This window comes from Microcaecilia unicolor, chromosome 10 (assembly GCF_901765095.1).
Source record: "Microcaecilia unicolor chromosome 10, aMicUni1.1, whole genome shotgun sequence".
In the NCBI taxonomy this organism is placed as follows: domain Eukaryota; kingdom Metazoa; phylum Chordata; class Amphibia; order Gymnophiona; family Siphonopidae; genus Microcaecilia; species Microcaecilia unicolor.
Window position 1 is genome coordinate 36,029,427 of NC_044040.1, and position 27,041 is coordinate 36,056,467.

The 27,041-nt window shown below is 40.7% G+C and overlaps 1 protein-coding gene across 1 annotated transcript in view; it reads left to right on the forward strand.

The window, feature by feature from the left end:
* Positions 1–27,041, forward strand: part of PRKAR2B (protein kinase cAMP-dependent type II regulatory subunit beta) — a 129,543-nt gene that overhangs the window by 28,348 nt on the left and 74,154 nt on the right. The window contains exon 2 of the mRNA XM_030216469.1: positions 13,443–13,503. Within this exon, the coding sequence (XP_030072329.1) occupies positions 13,443–13,503 (61 nt within the window). The remainder of the gene's footprint in view (positions 1–13,442; positions 13,504–27,041) is intronic.

Below are 27,041 nucleotides of genomic sequence, written 5' to 3' on the forward strand. Positions count from 1 at the left end.
CTCTGTATGCAGTGGTAAAAACAATAACAAAAAAGTGTATCCATGCGTTATTTTAAAATATTATTTTAAAATTATATGTTTAAATGTGGTTAAAACATTATTACTATAATCCAGACTTTTCTAATTCTAATTTTATAAAAGCCATTTTGCGGTGAATTCTATATATGGTGCCAAAAAAAAGTGGCATTGAAAAAAGCACTATTCTATAAACCGCAGTTACAAATTAGGCATGGTTTATAGAATAGCGCTTATGCCCAGGTGTCACGCCTAAGTTTAGGCGCTGCCATTTGCAGCAATGAAAAAATGCCCACGTCTAATTTGTATAATTATGTGTGTAACTCAAAATTATGCACCCAAAATACCCATGACCCTCCCTTTTCCTTGTCCCCTTTTTTGGGCCACATGTAAAATGTAGGCATGGATCTTGTGCCTAAATCTAGTTATTTATTTATTTGTTACATTTGTATCCCACATTTTCCCACCTATTTGCAGGCTCAATGTAGCTTACATAGTACATAAGTAATGCCATACTGGGAAAAGACCAAGGGTCTATCGAGCCCAGCATCCTGTCCATGACAGCGGCCAATCCGTAAAGCGTTTGCCAAGACCGGTAGAGAAACAAATACAAGTTGATATTGTGGTCGAATAAGGTCCGTTTGTTTCAGGCACAATGGGGTCAAAGAGAGGGAAGGTTAAATAGTGTCCAATACGATCGTTGGGTTTGCTGTGTTGCAGAGTGTTGGCATCTATGTTGGGTCAATAGGGTATGCCCTTTTGAACAAGTAGGTTTTTAGTGATTTCCTGAAGTTTAGGTGGTCGTAGATTGTTTTCACTCCTTTTGGCAGTGCGTTCCATAGTTTTGTTCTTATATATGAGAACCTGGATGCATAGGTTGCTTTGTATTTAAGTCCTTTGCAGTATGGGTAGTAGAGGTTTAGGTACATGTCAATTAACTCTAATTAATGTCAATAATTGCTTGTTAAAATGCCAATTATTGGTGCTAATTAGCGTGTATTTAATTAAATTGCACATGCCCAAATTTGTGCTTACAATATGTAGCACTTTTTATAGAATTCGGGGGTTTATGTGCAGATATTGCAACACCCATGCTAAAATCACTTTATAAAATTACCTCCTTTTTGTCTAAAGAAATACATTCTTATTTAATATGTGTGACTAGTGAGCAAAATCTCAAACAAATAAGCAAAATAAAGCAATGTTAGTTAAGTCAGGTTATAGCAACTTCTAAAAATGAATCACAAATGTAGCATGCATGACAAAAACAATAATTATTGTAATGGCTGGATGTTGCAATTAAGCCCACACCAAGGTATTAATCTATGCTGTCATAGTGTGGCTTCATGGGTGGAGAAATTGTTTTGTTACAGCTGGGAACCTGTGCTTATTCAGAAAGGAAAAAATGCTAAGCACCATTAGGTGATTTGAGATCAGGAATTGGTTCATAAGTGCCTCTGTACTATTTTCTTATGACATTGCAACAACCCAATCAAAAGAAAAAAAGATGTTTTTATACCTTAAATCTGTTAATCTCGATATAGCTTTGATTCTGGAATCACACCTATTGGAAACTGATACCACTAGACTTAAAGATAACCAACATATATTAGCAGCATATTCCTCTGCACAACACAAATGCAATGGAGTCACTATTTTCCATAGGAAAAATTTGCCAGCCACTATTACAAAACAGTCTTCTGACACTGAAGGAAGGTGGACAATTCTGGAAATACAGATCTCCAATATCTCTTATATAATCTTTAACATCTATGGCCCTATTTCTGACTTCCCTGACTTCTCAGACTCTCTTACAGTTCCAAGCCACCAACATCATTCCGAGGAAGACTAGATACAAGATCAAATACTGGATAGACAATCTAAACGCACCCTAAGAAAATCTGAATCCCTGATAGCTATTGTATTGTCCAAACTGGTAAGTGATGGCATCAAACAATGTCATCATATTTTAGCATGTACATGCAAAAGCAACTTCCTTGGACATATACGTAAGCTTGGCCTCATGCTTCATATTAAATTTGAGGTATGTTATTATGCAGAATGACCACATAGCTGATCACATCTTCTTGTGTGCATTTATCTACCACTGTATAATTTTCTGGCACTGAATATGTCTCTTCAACAAATAAAATACCATTTTCATAACGTGAGTTTGTTGACAGCATTCAGGAAAAGAATATAACACAGTGAAGTCCTGTTCATATTTTTAATTTGTTGTTCTACACTAGTGGTCAGGTATGTAATTACTATACTGTGATGTGATCTCTAATAACATTTTATAAGCTTTTTAGATAAAAAGTGCAGAGCGTGTTCTGCTTCTTTCCTATAGAGTTTCTTTGATGTTGCACTTGAACAGTGATTTTCATATCCTAATCAACTGGAATTGTTTTGATAGGATTCAGGGTTTGCAGGGCCGACTCAAGGGATATTGGTGCACTGAGCAAACTTGCTTTGTCAGCGCCCCTCATCGCATCGCTTCCAGTGCCCCCCCACTACTGTGGGTTCGGCATCTCTTCCCCCCGGTCCAGTCTCTCTTTCCCCCTCCCTGTGGGCCCAGTATTATTCCCTCACCTCTCTCACTCCCCTGTGGTCCTGTAAAGTTTACGTTGGTCGCCAGTGGGAGCAGCATGACAGGTTGCCTTCTACCAGCCCCTGGATCTTTTCTCTGCTGCGTCCCGCCCACGGGAAATTGCATCAGAGGAGGCAGGATGCAGTAGAGGAAAGACTTATGGGCTAGCCAAAGGCAGCCTGTCATGCTGCTGTTGCTGCTGCTGACATAAACTTTACAGGACCGTTGGGGAGTGATAGAGGTGAGGGAGCAGTGCCGGTCCTGGGGGTGGGGGAAGAAAAGGGTTAACCAGTAGATTAGGTGAGGTCAGAGGCTGGATAATTCGGCACCCTTAATCGCTGGCACCCTGGGTCAGAACCTCACCTGGTTCAATGGTTAAGCCAGCCCTGCAGTTTGATAAAGGAGCCTACTTAATATGCTGCTATGTTTTGTCAGGACGATTCTTGGAATTTGAGATCTGCTTTGTGCTTCTGCTCTTTGACTTTTGAGAGTCAAGGTTCAAGGTTCAATTTTATTTGATATACTGGATATTCTACTAATAATCATAGTGGATACAAAAAGAAATAATTAAGGGAAGGAGCATTACAACAAAACAGACACATCAATGAATTAAGGAACAAAAGGAAGGGAATAAGACAGGGCTATATAACCAGAAGCGTAGCCAGGTTGAGGCGTCGGGGGGAATGGAGAGCAGACTGCCGACTGCGCCGCTGCATATTTTTCACACGACAGATTGTGTGAAAAATAAGTGCCCGCGCCGTCGGAAGTCTGTTTGTGGGAGTAGTCACTCCCCTGGAGACCCACCTAGCTACGCCTCTGTATATAACCAGTTTTGCCACTGACCTGCTGCTGTATAAAAGAAGACAAAGTAAATAAAGCTAATGTGTTACTGAGCCACAGAAACAGAGAAATACGTGGGCAGATAAAGACCGTATGGTCTATCCAGTCTGCCATCCATGCCATCTACTATCCCATCCTCTCCATCAGAGATCCTATGTAGTTGTCCCAAGTTCTCTTGAATTCAGATCCTGTTTTCGTCTTGACCACTTTCACCGAGAGGCCGTTCCACGAATTCACCACCCTTTCCAGGTTACTTCTGAGTCTGTCCCCTTTCACCTTTTTCCAAAGCCCCTCATTCCAGAGCTTCCTTTCAATTGCCTCCTGTGCCTTTGTGCCTCATAGGTATTTAAAATCTCCATCATATCTCCCCTCTCCCACTTTTCTTCTAAAGTACACATATTGAGATCTTTAAGTCTTCCTCATACGTCTTATGACGAAGACCACTGACCATTTTAGTAGCTGCCCTCTGGACTGGCCCCATCCTGTTTATAGCTTTTTGAAGGTGTGGTCTACAGAATTGTACACAATATTCTAAATTAGGTCTCATCAGAGTCCTATGCAGGGGCACCATCACCTCCTTTTTCCTTCTGGCCATTCCTCTCTCTATGCACCCAAGCATCCTTCTAGCTTTCACCATTGCCTTTTTGGCCACTTTGGTATATCTGATATACCTTTTTGTCCTCCTTAAGATCATTACATATGATCACACCCAAGTCCCATTCCTCTTTCGTGCACAAAAGTTCTTCATCCCCTAAACTGTGCCATTCCCTCGAGTTTTTGCAGCTCAAATGCACGATCCTGCATTTTTTTAGCGTTAAATCTAAGCTTCCTCAAAAAGACAAGTTTTGAGGTGAACCTTAAATTTAACAAAGGAAAGCTCCAATCTAATATACAAAGTTAATGAGTTCCATAATGCGGGGGTAATAAGAGAAAAAGCAGTGGAACGTGTAGTGTCAAAACAGATCTTTCTGTAGGAAGAATGGTTAACAGTTGTTGCTGTAAAGAATGGAGAGATCCAGCAGAAACACAAGGGATTAGGGAGCTAGAAAGAATAACAGATTAATAGACCTGGTGTGTAATAACAAGCATCTTTTAAGACAGGCACAAAGGTACTGGTAGCCAGTGCTTAGCCATAAATAAAGGAATAACATGATCGTAATTGCATTTATTCTATAATAATTTAATAGCAGAATTCTGTATTAACTGCAATCTTTCTAAATGCAGTGCCGGAAGATCTTGGAAAAGAGAATTACAATAATTCAATCCTAGAACTGACTAAAGAATTAAGAATACATAGCACTTTAAAATCAAAGAAAACACGAACTGACCGAATCTGTTTCAAAATAAAGAAACATTTCTTATAGGAGCCAACTCTGTGGGTGCTGTGGGTGCTTCAGCACCCCCAATATTGAGAAAATTGCTTGAATGTGTCCAGGGAAAGATTGTTTTCATTAGGCTTAGCACCCCCAGTAATTCTGAAAAGTTGGCTCATGTGACCTGAGAAGTTTGTCAATGAAAATTTAGTAATGTGTCAATAACTACTCCAAGAATTTTAATAGATTGACAAGATGGTGATATCACACTGTCAATAGAAGGAGAGATCAAAGACAGAAGTGAAGTTTTCCAAGTAAAAGCCATAAATTCACATTTAGAAAGGTTGAGTTTAAGGCCATTATCAGCTAGTCATAAAGCAATATGATCAATCATAGAAGAATCTGTAGCAATACTATGCAAAAGGTGGGTCTCCAGTGGGTAAAGAAGTTGTATATCATTCTCATAGATGAAGAATTCAACAGGGTCATAGCTATGGGAGGTCCTGAGGCAAAAGGAGTCCTGCATTGGCAACAGTGCATGTTTTTGTCACATGCAGAGTCTCCTTTTGCCACAGTGGGTAAAAAGGTGGAAAAAAGAAATGGCCCTGTGGTCCTTTTTAAACAGACAGGCCAGATGAAAATCTGGTATAAATATAAGTGGATATTGTAAGTTATCAGATTATCTAAATGTGGCAGCTGCCCCACTGAATGTTGTCCTCTAAATTCTGACCACTATTCTTAGGTGAGTTATAAATGCGGTAGCATAAAAGAGTTATATTACATAGTAATATAATAAATGATGGCAGATAAAGGCCTATAAGGTCTATCTATTCTGCTCAACCGTCACTTTCATTATCAAGACGTTATTGAACAATCCAAAAGTATTATTACAACGTTTTACTTACTAAGTTCCACGTTACAATGGTTTTCCCTCCCCCACTGAGATATACAGCACAAAATCTGAATGTGGTATAAAATATTCATTCTTGATCCTTCCATGCCATTTTCAGGGCTCAGACCATAAAGTCTGCCTGGCACTTTCCCTACTTCCCAACTACTGGAGTTGCCTTCAAAGCCTACTCCAGCCCATCCTGATCTTATTTCTTATTTAGTATTTATTTACTATCTTTTTGAAGGAATTCACTCAAGGTGGTGTACAGCGAGAATAAGTCAAACATAGGCAAGAGATATTTACAGCAGTAAAAATATTCAAAATAACAATACAGGATATGGCATAATATGCTACATTACAATGTCAACACAATATGCAATAAAACATTTTAATAGGCAGCATAGGATGTAAGCAAAGATAAAAACCTATAGATATATAAGATAAAGTAAGAGGAGTTATAAAATAAGGAGACTAGTTTAAAGAAAGTTGCATCTGAAGTCAGAAAGGTACTTGAATATTATCTCAGCTAAGGTAGGCGTGGATAAGCATGACCTGTTACAGTATGTGCAGCCGTTGTCACACCACATGTGTGTATGACTAGCAAGTTTCTTCTTTTATTAAAGGCCTGGGCGAAGAGCCAAGTTTTCACCTGTTTCCTGAAATACAGAGAGTCTTGTGTTATGATTTATCATTTTTATCATTTTTATTGAGTTTTCAACAAACTTAAACAGGTACACTCTGTTAAGTAAAATACAGCCAGTAGGAACATACTACTACAAGATAAATTCAAATTTTCATAACATAAATTGGATTCATTAGACCCCTATATGAAGGGGGGGGTTAGGTATCTAGTGAAGATATAATATTACAATTTAACATCTTTAAAAGAAAACAAGCTGCCGTAATTCTCAATTACTTTTCAAATTCTCTCTTGTTGTTTTGAGTCTAGGAAAGACTTAAGCTGATCAGGCATATAAAAGACATATTTTAGAGAGTCTTGTGTTAAGCGAAGCCTTTCGAGGAGTGTATTCCAGTGTGTGGAGGGCTATTCTGAAGAAGGCTTGCTGGTGGGTATCACATTGCGTGATGTCCTTTGGAGAGGGTGTGGTTAGGAATATGTTCCCTATATAGGGTTCCTGTGATCTGTCTTGTCATATACTGCTCAAAATACGGCAGCCAGGCTTGGTGTTTGGAAGACTGCGATTTGATAGGGCCAAACCCCTTCGTGAAAGATTACACTAGCTACCAATTAGAGAACATATTGCTTTTAAGGTTTGTAACCTGGTCCATAAGATTATATATGGTGATGGCTCAGGATATATGTCTGACTTCATAGACCTACCAACCAGAAACTCAATCAGATCATCACGCTCTTATTTAAGTCTCCGCCACCCTAGTTGCCAAGGACTCAAATACAAATCAGTTCATGGATCCAGCTTCTCATATATAAGTGCACAACTCTGGAATGCACTCCCAAAAACCATGAAAAATGCGTACGACCACCTCAACTTCCGGAAATCACTAAAGACTTACCTGTTCGAAAATGCATATCCTAATGACCCAACTTAATTACCTGAATCCAGCAACTCAAAGAAACCCAAACTTGTTATGAACTTAATTAATTTTATTTAACCTCCCTCTCTATGTTTCCCTAATGTGTCTGTACATATCTATTTCATTTAAAATAACATCATTCTATATTTGTTTCTTCACCGGAGGAGGCTTTCGCCCCACGGCGCTATGTAAGCCACATTGAGCCTGCAAATAGGTGGGAAAACGTGAAATACAAATGTAAGAAATAAATAAATATACAGGACACAGACCGTAGAAGTGCATCCAGAATTGGCCTCACTTCCCCACTGCTGTAGCTGCCATCTTAGCACTACTCCTGCCCATCATAAATGATCTTATAGTTGATATGTTAAGTTTGTTTTCATACTATTCTTTTTCTATTTAGGGATCCCTTTGTGTCTGTCCCACATATTTTTTGTATTTCCATCACTGTTTTCAAAAATATGTGGGGTAGACATGGGGGGGACGGAGTGAATAAGGGTCTTGAAGTGTCATGCCTAATGCTAGAATTTCAGGTAGAATATCATTACAGTTTTTGGAGGGAAGGGAATAGAAAGAAATATAGTGGAAGTACAGGGAAACAGATGTTGGATTTCTGGTGAAAGCCATTGGTAAAAGAGCCCTAGAACAACTTTGCAATGCAAAGAGGAACAACGTAAGTCATTTGACAGTGGGCATTTGTGGACGTCACAAATAAAGAATTATCAGCTGGCTGTAGCTTTTGTGTTCCTTTAAAACTTTGCTTATGCAAAATCAATATTGTTAAGACTGATCTGTTGTTTTTGTACCTCCACCTTGTTATCTAAGCTTCCTGCTTCAAATTTTCTTATCATCAGTCTGCAGAGTCATTATTTAGATGTGCATATGTTGTTGGGGGTTAGATTTAATACTTAGTTTGACTAGCTTGTGGGATAAAGACCAGCTAGTAAGTGGTACCATAATGCAGCAAACAGCAAGACAGATGGAAATCAAACAGTGAAAAAGAATGCAAATAAAACCAAAGTATGAGTTGAAATCAAGCTCAGGGCAGATGTAGGCCCAGTCTGGAGAATTTGTTTTTTTCCCCTTGAGAGATTGCTAGGCAGGTTTTTTGGCTGCTGTTTGAAAGCTGTGTTGCTTGCAAGGTGACATACAGTTCTGAACTTGATCCAGGAGGAGAATGACTTCCATTGATCCCTTCCGCCCCAGGGTTTACTTTATTTTGGGTTTCAACGTCAATTTCCTTATTTTAGGCAGAATAACTCTATAGTGAGGCAAATACTAGCATCGTTGAAAGACTGCTGATTTCTTGTATAAGTTAATTAAAATTTCTCGATACTGTGGTTTTGCCTCTATTTGTGGACTGAATTAACATCGCTTTGAAGAATAGTTTGCTTTTCTTATTCCGTGTCACTGTATTTGTATTACAAAGGTTTCTTGGATGCTGTTTGAAATATTACACTAAAATCAATTTTTTAAAAGGCAATCAAATAGAAAATATGGTATAATTGTTTTGTAACTAATTCAACAGAAGCTTTTACAGGTCAGTCTTGCATCTGCAGAAGCAGTGCTCACAGCCCCTGGAGGAAAGGGAGTTGTAGCATTCTTGCAATGATAATACCTAATTATTGCACCCACCAGTGGCGTAGCCACAGGTGGGCCTGGGCTCAGGCCCACCCAACAGTAGCACACGTTTAGTGGTAGCTGGTGGGGATCCCAAGCTCCGCCACCTGAAGAATTCCCCTTGATGGCAATGAAAATGCTACTGGCACCTGTGCATGCTCAGTTTTCTACCTTTCTACCCCTGATATCTCACCTTGCATCCAAACCAAAGTTTCAGCGTGCTTGTCTGACATTGCTGCCTGGATGTCTCAACGCCACCTGAAATTAAATATGACCAAAACCGAGCTTCTCATTTTCCCCCCCAAACCCACCTCCCCGCTCCCCCCGTTTTCTATTTCTGTTGATGGCTCTCTCATTCTCCCTGTCTCCTCAGCTCGAAACCTTGGGGTCATCTTTGACTCTTCTCTCTCCTTCTCTGCTCATATCCAGCAGACCGCCAAGACCTGTCGTTTCTTTCTTTACAACATCCGTAAAATCTGCCCCTTTCTTTCTGAGCACTCTACCAAAACCCTCATCCACACCCTTGTCACCTCTCGTTTAGACTACTGCAATCTGCTTCTTGCTGGCCTCCCACTTAGTCACCTCTCCCCTCTCCAGTCGGTTCAAAACTCTGCTGCCCGTCTCATCTTCCGCCAGGGTCGCTTTACTCATACTACCCCTCTCCTCAAGTCGCTTCACTGGCTCCCTATCCGTTTTCGCATCCTGTTCAAACTTCTTCTACTAACCTATAAATGTATTCACTCTGCTGCTCCCCAGTATCTCTCCACACTCGTCCTTCCCTACACCCCTTCCCGTGCACTCCGCTCCATGGATAAATCCTTCTTATCTGTTCCCTTCTCCACTACTGCCAACTCCAGACTTCGCGCCTTCTGTCTCGCTGCACCCTACGCCTGGAATAAACTTCCTGAGCCCCTACGTCTTGCCCCATCCTTGGCCACCTTTAAATCTAGACTGAAAGCCCACCTCTTTAACATTGCTTTTGACTCGTAACCACTTGTAACCACTCGCCTCCACCTACCCTTCTCTCTTCCTTCCCATTCACATTAATTGATTTGATTTGCTTACTTTATTTATTTTTTGTCTATTAGATTGTAAGCTCTTTGAGCAGGGACTGTCTTTCTTCTATGTTTGTGCAGCGCTGCGTATGCCTTGTAGCGCTATAGAAATGCTAAATAGTAGTAGTAGTAGTAGTAGTAGTTTTCAGTGCATGCCTGCTTCAGACTCCCAAAGTAGAAAGAAGCATTTTCCTGCCAGCTGACATATTTTTGTGGTGGTGGGGGGGGGGGGGGGGGGAGAACACTTGGTGCCCACCCACTTCTTGCCCAGGCCCACCCAAAATCTATTGTATGGCTACGCCCCTGGCACCCACTACCCTCTTTGCTGCTGTTTTGGTAAAAGTATGCATGACTTCACAGCAAATGTATTTTCACCCTCTGAAAACAATGGGTGCCATTAGGTCAAGGAAGGGAAATTACTCACAAATTCCATAAAATCAAGTTACTCACCTGTAACAGATGTTCTCTACGAACAGCAGGATATAAGTCCTCACCAATCGGTGTCCTCTGAGAATCCAATCACCTTCTAGTGTGTACCTTGCTTCTGCTTCAGTGAAGGGGCAAAGTATGTGTGTGTGTGGGGTTGGGGTACTGGCCACTGTTCAAAAGGAAATGTCCTTTGGGACTGGAAGCTTCACAGGGAGGCTCATTTATTGCCTTCAAGCCCTTTCACTGCATGCATGCAGAATCAGTGCTTTATGGACTTTGGCGGAGTGATTGAAGAAATAGAATATGTACACGCTAGAGGAAAGGAGGGATAGGGGAGATAGTTTATTTATTTAATTACTTTTTTTCCCTGTATTTCTACCCCACATTTTCCAATCTGGTGGTAAGTTCAGTGTGGCTTACAGTAACTCAGATAAGCAAGTTTCAAGTTGTTTGAGATTGACGCAAGCCTGGGTCGGTTCATTTAGTGATCATGTGTTGTGATGGCCGAGATCTTCTTGGTTATGTGGTTTTGTTGGAAAGGAATTTCCTAAATAGGTGGGTGTGATTAAACCTTGAAGTGCATTTCTCTAGTTTGGCCAGCAGGTGGTGAATGTTTTATGTTAAAGCTGTTATAGAAAAGTGAATGCTCTCTTTTAGTTTCACTCAGTGAAGAAGTGAATCAACAGTACTGTGAGCAGTATACTTTTAAAACTTGTTGACTGGGCTCTGATTGGCCTGGAGTTTGAAATTACCCAGCAGTTGCTGGCTGTTACTTCAGTTTCAGCCCGGTATGAAGAGACAGAGAAAGCTCTTTGCTGAAGCCCTGTAAAAAAAAAAAAATAGTTATGATAACTGGTGAACAGCTATATATGTCCTGATCTCCCCAGGTACTTTTTAGGAAATAGTCCTTAATGTGCAATTTCCAGCTTGCTCAAAACTAAGTGATATGTATCGCAAATCATGGCAATGTTAAAGTTTTTTCCCTCCTCTGATCAGTTGACTTGAGTATTTTGGTTATTCTGGAAATGGTATCATTTTGCAGCCCTGGAGGACTGGAGCGGTCCATTGGTGGCAAAAGCACCAACATTTCAGGATAACTGGGGGTGCTAAACACGACACAAATTAAGGAGCATGTTCAATATTGGGAGGTGCTCAGCAGCCACTGCAGCCATAGAGTTGGCACCTATGATGTTGGTATGATCAATGTTTCAAAATGTCGAGCCCGGGATGGTTTGAAAAGTTGTGTACCTGAAGTGTCACGGCCTGGACAGAGGAAACTAACCTGGTTAATATTGATGACATTTTCAATCGTAAAACACAAGGGCAGGAGACAGAGAAGGGACATTTCATATTAGCTCTGTTAACTTCAGCAAAACAAACCGGTGCTCATGGAAGAACAGTAATTGAGTCTCAAGTCTTTTACTGCAAACAGAGATTTTAGAAGTGGTGTAACTGGGATGGTAAGCAAAGCAGTCATATTCCAAGAGTCATGGCCTGAAATTTGACTGCCTGGCATGCAGCTGAAGCTGAAAAGGGAGTAATTGCCTGCTATAAGTGAACATAAGGTAATAGTCTATAATGAAGCCTTCAAGGGGTAGTGCTACTTCTGAACTTGTGGTGGGGGGGAGGGGGGTTTAAGTGCTGAGTGCCAGTGACAGTATTGATCTGGGAGAAAATGGATTTTTTTTTCCAAGCGAACATACCTTTTAATGGATCAGCAGAAGATTTATCCAAAATGTTGCTTGCGCATAGCTTTTAAGACCAAACAACCGTCTTCAGATAATCTTAAAATCATTTTATATTGGGCAAACAAAGCCTGCAAATAATCCATTTTTCTTAAAGCTTGCTTGACTACAGATTTGAAAACATTTATTGAATGCTACATTTTGAGAAAGGATTTAAGAAAATTCTTATTTAGAAACAACAGAGGGACCCCCATTAAGAAACGATATATGATAATATGCAAAACATCTCTGGGCCAGTCTAGGGGATTAGGACCTTGACAACGGCCTGTAGTTAGATTTTTCTAGAACCATTTTTTAATAATGTTATTCAGTTTTAAATTTGAGTCCTCTGAGTGTGTGGATTCCTTATGTCAGGCCCTTTCAGTCAATGCAGCAATCTTATACTTATCGCCACCACAACGTATTTTTCTTTTTAACCCATCCCAATCTGGCAAAATAACACAAACTGTTCAAAGGGATCATCTCCTCTTGATTTCTGAAAGGAAGCAGGCCGCTTAAGAGAAAACTGGGGCCCTACCCCTCTCAGATAAGCCCTCTAAGATTTACCCTTAGTATTATAAAATAATTTAGGAAGCTTTTAAAGACTTTCTTGTTCCAGCAATGTATGTTAACCAGATGAAAGGTTTTGACTAGATTACACAATGGTTAAATCTCTGAGAATGCTCAGTTTCTTATTGGAAACCGCCTTGAACTTTATGGTAATAGTGGATAACAAATTTAGGGTCCTGCTTACTAAGGTGTGCTAGCTTTTTTAGTTTATGCTAATGCTAGAGACACCCATAGGAATATATGGATGTCTCTAGTGTTAGCTCGTGCTAATTTTTAGCGCGCCTAAACCGCAGCTTAGTAAACAGGGCCCGTAATTTGTATTAAAATGTAATATAATGTTATTACCAACAGAAACAATTATGCTGTTCAGCATACATTGTTTGCAAACCTGGATACTTTCATTTTAAAACCATCAGACAAATGTAAAAAAGAAATAGGAGGTGGAAAGGGCCCCCCCCCCCCCCCCCCCCCCCCCCAGAAATGGCCATGCAGCAAGTGTTACACTTACTGCACTGCCATTTCTATTTCTATAATTACACGTGTAACTCAAAACCATGCCCCTGATCCACCCCGAAATGCCTATGACCCTCCCATTTCTTTACCCCCCCTTTTTGGGTCACGGCCCCTGCACCTAAATTTACACATACAAGTTATATTTAAATCTAATTAATGACAATAATTGCTTGTTAAAAAGCCAATTATCGGCACTGATTGGCTCGTTATATAATTAAATTCCATGTGCAAATTTGCACGTGCAATTTTTATAGAATTGGGAGGATAGTTCTGTGTGCAGGAAGTGTGTGAATTTTGCCTCTAGCATGTGTTAATTTTCTAACAAAGATCTTTCTGTCTCTCTCTTTTAAAGCTCCAGTAATAAACAGATTCACCAGACGGGCGTCAGGTAAGCACATAGCACATTTCCTTTTGGTGTTGTAAGGTGCCCACTCTGTAGTTTGTTGGTTCAGTGTCTCTGCAGCTTTCGCATACAGAAATGATAACCATTGAGACTTTTTGCCTTTATGATTCGCAGTAAAGTAACGGTACATTAACTTTTTTTCTTTTCATGCTGAAAAATAATTCTTATGACACATGTACAAAAAAAAAATATGGGTTCTATCCACACAAAGGCATTTTGGATTCATTATTACCAGCCCATCAATGTAAAATCTAAATGGCCTAATTTGGGACATTTTGCTATCTTAGCTCATTTAGATGGAGATCTTGGCTGTTTTTCTTCCTCTGTGAGTAGCTTCATTCTACAGAAAAGAGGGCTATTAAAATGTGCTCTCCACAGGTTTTCTCTCTTAGCCTCTTTCCTGAGCACCAGTTAAACCTTTCTCTGAGCTAGAATGAGCTTCATTTTCTCCATGCTAAACACGTACGTCATGTAATAATATCCCTGAATCTATTTGTTCCATCTCCCCTGCCCAGCCCCTTCTCCCATGTGTTAAATCTTCATTCAGACTTGTATAACTCAATGTAAAATATTTGTCTCTGGGCTATATCAAAACCTCTCAGCTTCAAGTCACATTTCTTTTTTTATTTATGATTTACAATGTAACCAAAAAGGCAGCATTGCTAAAAGCAGATAATAGGTCCAGAAGTAGAAAGTATACAATAAATTTAAAAAAAACACAATAACAAAAACAATAATTACCCTAAATAAACAACAAACTCAACATTTTAACAAACCGTGTTAAAAATGTACTAGGATTACCAGGCGTAATTTACCAGATTTTAACCATCCTGAAATATCTCATACTGAACTACTAGATAGAAACATTAGGTCCAATATTTAGCCAGTGGCAGTCAATGATTTTTAAGGTGCTGACTGCTGCAGGCTGAATTTGACCCAATATATAGCAGCGTGATGAGTAATTTTTTCACGGGCTCGACATGGAGAGAGTACAAAGAGAAGGCGGTCATTGTGAGATTGCAGCGAGTGAGCAGGAATATGGAGAATAAGGACATCATAAAACATCCAAAGGTTAGCCACATTAGCCAGTCTTCATGGCCTTGAATTCCAGGAGCTTTAAACTTGAGTTTGTAGGCTACAAGCAGCCAATGAACTTCTTTAAGGTGGGGTAACGTGAACTGATAAACAGAAATTAAACAGAAGACGTGCAGCTGTGTTTTGCACAAACTGAAGTTGCTTATGCAAAGATTGTTGGATGCCATTATAAAGAACATTGCAGTAGTCCAAGTGACTGAGAACCATGGCATAACGTGGAACAAGTAGAGCTTCACTGTCAAGAATAGATCTGAAAGATCTGATTTGACATAAAGCAAAAAAGTAAATTTAAGAACAGCAGCCACTTACAGATCAAAAGCTAGTGCAGGCTTGAAAATACTGTAGCTCTCAGAATTTTCAGAAAGGAACTAAATTGAATAGGCTGACCATCAATATTAGGAAAGCTGGAAGGAATGAAGAAATGAGTAGCTATCCATGTGGAACAGCACTAGAAAGGACATCCAACTCAGATTAAGGATGTCCAGGTCCGTATGTTACTGGTGGTACTAATATTTGAGAACAAAAACTGCCAACGTGCAGTTTGTTCTAAAATATACGAGAAATGTACATGTAACATAGTAACATAGTAGATGACGGCAGAAAAAGACCTGCACGGTCCATCCAGTTTGCCCAATAAGATAACTCATATGTGCTACTTTTTGTGTATACCCTACTTTGATTTGTACCTGTGCTCTTCAGGGCACAGACCGTATAAGTCTGCCCAGCACTATCCCCGCCTCCCAACCACCAGCCCCGCCTCCCAATCACTGGCTCTGGCACAGACCGTATAAGTCTGCCCAACACTATCCCCGCCTCCCAACCACCAGTCCCGCTTCCCACCACTGGCTCTGGCACAGACCATATAAGTCTTCCCAGCACTATCCCCGCCTCCCTACCACCAGCCCCGCCTCCCGATCTTGACTAAGCTCCTGAGGATCCATCCAGCATGAACATCCAGCATGAACATCCGTTTTACAAGCTGAGACTTCCAAAGTTTGATTAGGGAAATTCAAGGGACATGAATGTCAGTGTGGCAGAGGAAGATCCATGTTATACAATGGTCACATAGACATCCATTCAAAGTGTAGGAATAACCTAATGGTTAGAGCAGTGATCTGTGAGCCAGGAGACCGTAATTCAAATTCCATTGCAGTTTTTTGTGACTTTTTTTTAACATTGTGAGCCCTCCTGAGACAGAAAAATACCTACCGAATGTACACTGCTTCAAAAGCCTTTGGCCATATATGCTATGTACATTCAGGTAGAGTAAGTATTTTTCTATCCCTGGGGGGGCTCACATTTAAAAAGATGTATCACAAAGAGCTGCAGCGGAAATTGAACCAGGGCCCCCTGGCTCTAAGCCCAGTGCTCTAACCATTAGGCTATTCCTCCAACCCACATGTCTTTTTATGTGGCCATTTTATAACATGACTGTCCATAGTTCCTGAAGCTTTCACAGAGCTTGGTATCCCCTGCCAGTTTCACATTCAGGGTGGGCAGCAACCACCGATGGATTAAGGAAGTGACTCCCCTTAGTCCCTCCAATGGAGAATTGCTCAATCGGAGCACCTTTCTTTAACTTAGATATATTGGATACCGGGTCTAAATACCAACATCTGTCTTTTGCACATAGACATCCCTTCCCCTTCTGAAATCGGAGTTGGAAGTCCATATTTTGGCCTCTCCCTCATCCACCCAAAACTCAGAACACAAAAGAGAGGAAAACCAAAAGCACAACAGCAAAAGCAAATAGCAAAAAAAGCACAAGGAACCTTCAAGAATGGAGGAGTCTCAACCTTGCTTTATTGATCAGACCTGACACGGTCCAAGTTTTGGTGAAAGATGCCTATGTCAGGGGTCTAATGATGGTATCTAGATCCAAGAGAATCAATCATCCAGTGTTCAAAAACACCCTTGTCTGTAGAAAGACAAATCTGCTGGAGACTTGAATTGATGGCGCCAAATGAAACAGAGCGAAACCAAAACTAGCTCTATGAGATCTTTTCCGCTTTCTGGGGGCAGAGAATGGGCATTCCTGCACTTCTCAGCGCAAATACATTACTGCATGCTAGTTGGTTAGTACAGGATTAGCATGCGAGCCCTTACCGCTTACAAAATATGTGTTGGTAAGTGCACACACACTAATTTTTAGTAATGGTTGTGCACTAATGACAACATTAGTGCATGGCCATTAATACAAACAATAGAAAATTGGCTGTGGTAAAAATGGCCTTAGTGCACTGGAAGACCCTGTGCAAGGGCACGCTAAGGCGGTTTTTTACCACGGCATAGTAAAAGGACCCCTTAGAAATAAATTGAACAGAACTTTTGCAAGAAGAGAACCCTGTGGAGCCCCAATTCGTAGTTCCTGACGAGTAAAGAATAAAGAGTTGACATAAACTATAAGAAAACGATCACACAGAAAGGAATTGAGCCATTTAAGAATGGGTCTTGCGGTTATCTTCAAGCATTGAAAATCAGGCCCTTTTCATGATTACAAAATTCTCTTCATGCAGATTATTCCGTTTTAAATTAACCCAAGGGAAGGAAGTCAAGTGCATTAAGTTCAAAATTGATGATATCACACACAACATTATTATTTCTTGCTAGTTTGGCCTTTATCGATAGGCTTTCACCTTTCTGTTCCTAAACTCTTCAGACACCATTATCTGATTGAACAGCTGGAAATCAACTAGTGACTGACTTCCAGCAGCTAAGAATAAACTGAACTGCAAAATTAATGGCAGTGGCTCCAGAAGGCTCTTCATGACATCAATGAGATCAGATTTAACAGAAGGTTGATTTACTGTGAATATGCAACTTGAAAATGTTATAAAATGAAGACATTTTTCTATACAAGCTGTTATATTTGATTTTTGAGTATTTTAATTTCAGCAGAAAGAGAAATGTCAAAGTTCAATGGACTTTTATTTTTATTTTCTCCTCATCCTTGGCAATCACATCTGCTAAACTGTGAGCTTTTCCAGCTGGGAAGCTGAAAGGAGAAACACCTTCAGCTTATTTTGTGAGCACCATTCAACAATCAGTCAGAACCACCATTATTTTCTCCTACATTCAGTATTTTGCAAGTCATCTCTCCTCCGCCCCCCCCATCCCGTTCATTATCATGATGATCCGCCTAGGTAACCTACTAGAAATAAATGGCCTTTCGTCATTCATTTATGCCAATGATGTCACCATTTATATCCCATTCGCTAAAGAATTATATGAAATAATGATCTCATTCAAATTAGGCATCAAATTAATGGAATTTTGGGCATCTAATTTTAAATTAAAACTCAATACTGAAAAAAACCTAAAGTTTCTAATAGTAACTAACCCTCACCACCCCATAAATCTTAAACTTTTTACATTAGCGAACATAATTTATCCCCTTGACTCATCAATAAAAATTATTAGAAATCATGATTGATCAATTTCTTACCCTTGAAACTCAAGTTTCTATCTAAGGTGGTCTCAAGTGTCTTTAATTCACTTTGGAAACTAAGGAGATTAAGACCTTTTTTACTCTAAATTAGTCTTTCGTACTTTGGTTCAGTCCCTAGTACTAACAAAATTCGACTACTGCAATTCCATTTATGCAGGAATTAAAGGTGGCCTTTTAAAAAAAATTACAAACTGCTCAAAATACCACTTCACGCCTCATATGTAGGTCACCTTGCTTCGCCAAAGCAACTCCTCTTCTGTATAACCTACACTGGTTACCAATAAAAGATGAGTGGAGTGGAACAGGTGGATGTGAAGCGTCTGTTCACACTTTCCAAAAATACTAGGACTAGGGGGCATGCGATGAAACTACAGTGTAGTAAATTTAAAACAAATTGGAGAAAATCTTTCTTCACCCAACGCATAATTAAACTCTGGAATTCGTTGCCGGAGAACGTGGTGAAGGCGGTTAGCTTAGCAGAGTTTAAAAAGGGGTTAGACGGTTTCCTAAAGAACAAGTCCATAAATCACTACTAAATGGACTTGGGAAAAATCCACAATTCCAGGAATAACATGTATAGAATGTTTGTACGTTTGGGAACCTCGCCAGGTGCCCTTGGCCTGGATTGGCCGCTGTCGTGGACAGGATGCTGGGCTCAATGGACCCTTGGTCTTTTCCCAGTGTGGCATTACTTATGTACTTATGTAATATCTTTCAAGTTCTGTGTTTCTGTTCACCAAATTCTATATGGTCCTGCTCCATCATATGTGAACAATCTCACTGAATTACCCCCATGTAATGCTTTATCATCATCTAGAGAATATCTCATTCTGCATTTCCCTATTTGTAGGAATGCAATCTATAAAACAATTCACAATGCCAGTTTCTTATATCAAGGTACTAAAATTTGGAATTCTCCACCAAAAACAGTTAAATGCACAGGTAAGATTACCTGTCCTTCAGATACCTACTAAAAACTCATTTTTTTCAATTTAGCCTTTCAGAAAACAAAGAATTCTATTTCAACATTATCCATTCATACAATTAATTTCACTTCTTCTTTCCTCCCTAATCCTATCTATCCCTAATTGTACCCATATTTATTCTTCTTTGTTTACAAACCTAATTATGATTTTAATCTTACTACTACTACTACTACTTATCATTTCTATTTATTGTACTTTATAATCTATTTCTGTAATTTTTAATATGTATCATTCATTTAATTGTTTGTTATGTAAGCCACATTGAACCTGAGTCACTCTCGAGCTAATGCGGGGTAAAAATGTCATAAATAAAATAAATAAATCTGTTGCAGCAGTGAGTTGTTCCCTGAGGAAACCCATTTCAGCTTCTTCCAATGCCAGTTTATTTTTAGCCATGAGAGGACACAATTCAACTTTACCTCCAGCTCCCACTCCTTTCCACCCAAATATCCGTGAGTGGAACATCTCTAGATCTTTGAGTCCATATGAGACAGTACATTCTTGAATTCTGCTGGTGTATTTGTCTCCACGATCTCCATTGGAAGGCTGTTCCATGTTTCTACTACCCTTTCTATGAAAAATATTTAAACTTTAAACAAAGAGGGGTAGCCCGCAGAGAGTAGCAGTTGCAACCCTAAAAACCTTAGGGGTCCTTTTACTAAGCTGTGATAGCGTTTTTAGCTCACCATAGAAATCAGCTGGCAGTAAATGCTGAGACGCCCATAGGAATATAATGGGCATCTTGGTGTTTACTGTCAGTTGATTTCTACCGCGAGCTAAAAATGCTACCACGGCTTTAGTAGAAAACCCCCTTATTCTGCAGACAGGATGAGCCATGCTGACCTTTATGTTTCAACTATTTTATTGACACCTCAATATATGGTATATCACAATAACTGCATTATTACAGAACGCAGAAAACGTGCAGTATTTTGATCTCATAACATTGAAATCGTGTCAAACTTTTATTGTATATCCCCCCTCCCTTCCCCCCTCCCCCCTCCTGTCACCATCCCACCCCCATTGTTCTTCACAGTTGCGGGAGCATGTTAATTGTTTCCAGGATGGGCTGAAACGTATGCCCAATCTGATCTCACCATTATCTGAAAAGCCACCTATCTACACGGCGTCCAGTCTCTGTCAAAAGGAGCGTCCCTTTGGCCCAGGGATACCAGAACATGTCCAAGGTTCCCTGCAACTTTGACTTTATTCAAGATACATTTCTCCACTATAACACATTAGCCCCCACTCCATCTAACCACCTCCTTTACCTACCCCCAAACTGCCCCCTCTCCCTCCCCTCACCTACACCTCCCCAGCAAAGTGTGGGGGGGGGGGGGGGGGAGCAAAGCCATGCTGGCCTTTATCTGCCATCATTTACTATGCTACTAGGATTTTTTGTTTTCCATGTGATTTGAAACCAGTGGCGTACCTACTTGGGGCCTGGGCCCCCGTGGATTTGGCTCTGGACCACCCTTCCAATGACCCTCCCGACCCCCCTCCCGCCACCAACCCTCCCCCGCCACCGCCGTCGTCGCCTATCTTTGTTGGCGGGGGACCCCAATCCCCGCCAGCCGAGGTCCTCTTCTTCCCGCGAAGGCTTCGTTCTGTTTCTGACGTCCTGCTGATCCATTGTCAGTGTTGTTTTTGTGGATAGATGCATGTATGTTTATTTTTGTCATTGTCAAATATGTTCACATACATGGAGACATTGTGTTAGGCAGAAATGTTGGCTACACAAAGATGTGTTACAAAAAAAAAATTAATGTTATTTCTCAGTTTTCCCTCTTTTAGTCTCATAGCATACTCTTTGTTGTAGACCTTCTTTTCCAATGAAAATTGCATTCCCGTTGTGCATTATTTATACCTTTGTGGTATTCAAATGTGACAGCAACACTGCAGTGCCTCAGTGATTTGATGTTATATATCCCAATGATTTAATGCAGCAATTAGTGTAAAAGGTATACATGTTTTGCAGGAGTACCACTGGCTCTGATAGCTGTATAATTCTATATCGTGTAAATTGCTTCCCGTCTGGGAATGGCCATGGGAGGAGATTTAGAAACAAGAGTATAAAGGTTCTAGATTTGTTTTTTTCTTTCTTTTCTACAGACCAAAGACAGGTAATAAGTTGGACCAACCTTGAACTCTGGGTCTTGAAGGACTAGGTCCTGATAGCAAACCAGTTGTAGTCAAAGGGAGAGAAGTATTCCTTCATCTGAGGCAGGGAGACACAGAGAGAAATAGTCCCAGGAATGGGAGAAGAAAGAAAACTGGAAACAAGACAGCAGGTGAAAACCATACCACCTATCCAATCTGCCCATTCACACATACTTCTCAGTTAAATCCCTTAGAGATTCTCAGTTCTTGTCACAAACTTTCTTGAATTACTACTACTACTACTTAGCATTTCTATAGCGCTACTAGGGTTACGCAGCGCTGTACAAGTTAAAACATGGGGAAGGACAGTCCCTGCTCAAGAGAGCTTACAATCTAAAGGAGAGAGCTTACAATCTTACCATGAATTTAGATAACTATCCTCACTAGGAAGCCATTCCACACATCTACCATCCTTTCCATAAGAAATCATTTCCTTAGACTACTTCTGAGTCTACCTCCTTTCATCCCCATCCTACGATCCCTCATTCCAATGTTTCCTTTCCATTGAGAGAGGCCCAACTTCTGTGCATTTAAACTTTGGAGGTACAATACAGTCTCAATTATCTAACGTAAATGGGACTGACCCATTGTCGGATAAGTGAAAAGTTGGATAATATGGAAAACAATGGTAACCCCTTAAAAATGCAGGGAAAACATACTCTGTGCATGAAGAACAGGCATCGGGTATCTGTATGTAAAATATTGTTTATTAACACTAATCAACAACAACAAAAAAAGAAAACAATTGTATAGGGGCTGATTGCGCATTTTTGTCTTTGATGCTGAGGTTTGTGGTTCTTAGTTTCTATGCTTAGTGTTGTGACATTTATATGTCTTTATGGTTTTCTAACTGGCTTATAAGAACCCCTGACGAAGGCTTGGGTGCTGAAACACAGACCTTGTTGGGTTCATATTGCCAGCACCGTTATATTTGGACAATAAATGATTTTTACTGATCATCTTGGAGTTGGGATTTGCATCTTCAATTCCTGTGTTCTGGTTTGTGCTTCCTGTACAGCAAGCAGTGTGAGCACAAATATACAGAGCAATATATTTCAAAATACAGTACCGTACTGTTCAAAACAGCAATTGTGCAGAGGCAGTGTGAACAAAAATACAGAACCAAGCAAGGGAACCATATTTATCTACTACTGCATGTTCAGCTTCACTAGAGTTGTCTTCTACTTCAGGCAATGTGAACAAAAATACAGTCAATAACAGTATGAAGCAGACAGCAGAACTGAAACTGGAAACTCTCTACACTCCAAATTCACAAGCAAAACACATCTAAGAATGAGAGCAAGAATAAAGAAAGTGCTGTAAATGTAAATGAACAAACAGGAATAGGTGTATGTACAGTACTGCATAAAACTCATTGTGCACAAGAATCTCACCATGGTTCTGTTTCTGCAAAAGCATTGTCTCAGCCCCAAACGTCTTTAATGTTCACTTTCTTAAGCATTTCTTTTACCATCATCCAATGCTCAAACAAACATTGTTAGAAGCAGCATCTCAGATCAAAAATGGTTCCCTCGCCGGTAAAGCGGGGTCCCAGGTCCAAATATTACTGCATAGAATCACGGTCTCAAATCAAACACAGTTCCCTTGCTGCAAAAGTGGGTCCCAGGTCCAAAACTTACTGCGTAGAAGCATGGTCTAAAACAAAAATGGTTCTCTCGCTGCAAAAGCATGATCCCAGGTCCAAAAATTATAGTTCCCTTGCATAGAAATATGGTCTCAAATCAAAAATGATTCCCTTGCTGAAAAAGCAGGGTCCCAGAACCAAACATTACTGCACATACAGTACAGTACTGGAAAACTGGAAGAGAAGCCATGCGCTTCTTAACGACCTTGACGGGTGCATGAAGGAGTATCAGTTGCAACGCATGTTTCCCTTGCAGAGAAGCATGATCTCAGATCAAACATGGTTTCCTTGCAGCCTGTGAAGATTGAAAACAAAAATTGAAGCTGCGCACTTTTTAACAGCGACATGGTGACATCGTCGGGGGTTTGTCGGATATGCTGGATGGTCGGATCAGTGAAGGTTGGATAATTGAGACTGTACTGTGTTCAAATGTCACTATCCTGTCTCCCCTATCTAACCCTTCTTCCAAAATATATATTCCTTCATCCAAGAAAGAGAACTCTGGAGAGAATAAGTCCCAGAAGTTGAAAGGAAAGATTCAGCAAACGTGCTTGTGTAGGGTCAACACTGAAGATCAGAGTATCTGGACTACCAGCTTAGGATCTTTTCAGAAAAATGCCCTAGAAGATTAAAGAAGCTAAACCAGTGAGATCCATTGTAGTAGTAATTCATTTACCCTTGTTTAATCAGGGAGCCTGTGACAGATCTGTCTGGAAGCAGTGGGGAGAGCACATAATCAGCTGTTTCTCAGGGGTTCAAGGAACATTACAATTAAGAACAGAAAGGAGCTGGGAGTTGTGAATTGAGTGAGATATCTTGCTGTACTTACTATTTTCTACCTCTGGGCCACGTGGCACTTAGTGCATGCTAATGTCCCTTAGCACATGCTAAGCTTTAGTAAAAGGGCCCCTATGCCATTATGTTACTTTGCAGCAAGACAGGGAGTTTGAACACTACCCCTTTGATGATTAACTCTGGGTAGTGGTGGTCCTACCATTAGGCCAACTGAGAAGGGGGCCTTAGGTGGCACTCTCCAGGAAGCAGCACTCTCCCCTTCCCTCCTCAACCCTCTTCCCCATCTTTACTTTATTTTTTTCCTTTTCCAAAAGGTGACAGTGGCAGCGATTTTCCATAGGCTGCCCTGCCGCCTGCCACTCCCTACTGCGGCCCGCCTTTTGATGTAACTTCCTGTTTCCTCAGAGGCGGGATGCAGTAGAACAAAGAGGCCGGAGTCATCGGCACTGCAGCAGGGCAGCCTATGGGAATCGCTGCCACTGCTGCCTTTTGGGAAAAGAATTAAACAAGGTAAACGCAAGGAAGAGGGTTGAGGAGGGAAGGGGAAGATGCCAGACCAGGTGGTGGGGATGGCAGGGGCAGTATCTCATCTCTTGGGCTGCCCCTGTTCTGGGTGGTAGATCACGTGCAATTTTGCAGCATTCTTTTTTTTTTTTTTATTTACAGACACGTGCAAGAAATCTGTTCCTCTCAGTCACATGTTCCATGACATTGTTAGCTCAGGATTACATTACTGAAGTTTCAGGATGAGGAGCAGAAGCCGTATTTCCTCAAATTGGCTTTCTGAGTGCAGCAATGTGGTTGCTTCTGACAAGCTGGTATGACATCCTAATGGGGACAGATGCATTACAGAGACAGTCTAATCCATTGCCTTCCAGAGAAAGCCTTAGAACATGACTCTAAAGTACTAATGCACTTCATTTCAATTTTATATTTATAGATCACCTTATTTGAAAAAAAAAAAGGCTCAGTATATCAGAATGCTGTCAATCTTAAATCATCTCTTGTAGGTAAATGTATTTAAATTGAAGGGCGTATCCAAGCGGAGATGAGATTAGATTACATTTTGCAGTCTAGTTATTTAGTACTATAGCTGTATCCTACTCATTTATTTATGTATTGTTTTAAATAGATGTAGCCCTCAGTTGGTGGGTTCTCAATAGCACTGTCTTCCCTATAGGGAGACCCGGTGTACATTTTTCTTGGAAGACTCTACCACCTGGGTTTTAAAGGGTTCTGGGCTGGGAGGTCATAGACCACTGAGATCACTATCTGTACCACTTATTTCCCCTCACATTAATACTCAAGTCCAGTCCCGGGTTTATTCTGAGCCAAGAAAGTTTACCAAAAGTCATTAAGTGGTCAAATTCAATAAGATGCAATAAACATGCAGGATATAAAAAATAGGAAAAGTATCACCACCTTGCTCATCCCTCCCTACCCTGAAGTATAGAGAAGCACCTGTTCCCCTAGGACTGTTGTTCTCCCCCTCCCCCACAAGCTAAGGACTCCAGCAGTCTCCCCTTTTACTCGTTCTTCCTTGAATATTGACCCCTATGTACTCTTCATAAAATAGTGATATGTACATAACTAAATCATGTGAGTCATCCAATTAATACAGTATCACTACACTTTCTTCCTTCGTTTTCTATTACTCTATTTAAAACGATCACTCATCTCGGAGACCACTCAATCCTATTGAGAGGATTGAGTGGTCTCCAAGATGAGTGATCATTTTAAATAGAGTAATAGAAAACGAAGGAAGAAAGTGTAGTGATACTACATTCTAAGCTAAGTACAATCTAAATTACAAATTAAAGACAGTTATGTTTAAGAAAATTAAAATTAAAACTTGGATCAAATGAAGATTATCTGCCCACCATAAAAAGTGCCTGGCTCACACTATAGCCTGAATGGTGGTGACAGAGATATAGTCCTATACAATAATACCTACTAAAGTTATATATAGAGGATGTTAAAATAGTTTGTGAGTTGGGTAATGATATAAGATCTATACATCACTAAATCATGAGCATCTTTTCATATTTGGAGGTTTAATTTTCCTTCTTTTGCAACATCAGTTTTTTAGGGCTGCACATTAATTGGTCTCACCCAGTATGGTGATGCTTATATACTTATGTACTGAAATGGCCAGTCTCCGCCCATTGTTCAGAAACCCATGTTTGACACTATTCTTGATTTTAGCCAAAAAGCCCAGAACATCTTTTCAACAACTCAAAAGACAGTGGCATGTTGGGTAACACGTGCATTGTCTCCACCATAAATTACTCCTATTCGCTGTCATGTTTCTAGAAGGGTGAGCCCTTGGACTGCCGCGGGACCACATAGAGTCCTGGAGGGTCCTAGCTGACGGTAGCAAGGCACTTCTAGCTCACAAATGGCTCTGATAAGAGCTCTTGGGGGCCAGGACCGGCAGAACCGAAACCTGGAGCGGCTCTGAAAAGAGTCCTTGGAGGCAGGCCTGGAAAAACCGGAACCTGGAGTGGCTCTGAAAAGAGCCCTTGGAGGCAGGCCTGGAAAAACTGGAACCTGGAGTGGCTCTGAAAAGAGCCCATGGAGGCAGGCCCAGCAGAACTGGGACCTGAAGTAAAGCAAGAACAGTCGAAGGCAAAGCCGGGACCAAGGCTGGAGACAGGAACCACGGCTGGAGGCAGGAACACTCAGGCAAGCAGGAAGACCTGATGTGAAGGCAGCCCTGGAAAGTCTGGAGCAGTCTTAAGTACCACCTGGCCCATAATATTGCTGGGTACCCGAGGGGTTTTCGCACCTCTGGCCTCACTACCACAAACTACGGCATAAATGCACCTAGTGTGGAAGAGAGCCTGCAGCAGTGCAGCACCCCAGAGCACCAGAGAAGTCAGTGCAAGTGACCCGTCGCCCAGCTCAAAGCTCAGAGAACCTCGGAGAAGCCACAGGACTGACCCCGATGTGTGTTCCCCCTCCCTCCCCCAGCAGCGAGGAGGGAACCAGAAGCGAGAGGTGAGGTGGTGCACAAGTGCAAGTCATGGCATCCTGTCTATCCTACATCATTTAAGTATCTTAGAGTTATAACAGACTCCGCTCTCCTATTTTGTACCACAGATTTGTGCAGTTACGAAAGCAGGATTTTTTGCCCTTCACAAAATTCGATCTCTAAGAAGTTATCTTGACCAATTCACCTTACACACTTTAGTTATGCCCTTATAAATTCTCACTATGATTACTGTAATTCCTTCTATGCAGGGCTGCCAAAAGGTTCTCTAAATAGATCTCAACTTTTGTAGAATAACACTGCTTGGTTAACTTTTAATGCCAAAACAATTTGATCAAGTAACTCCATTATTGCAACAATTACATTGGCTTCCCATTCAGGCTTTGAGTGAAATTTAAAATT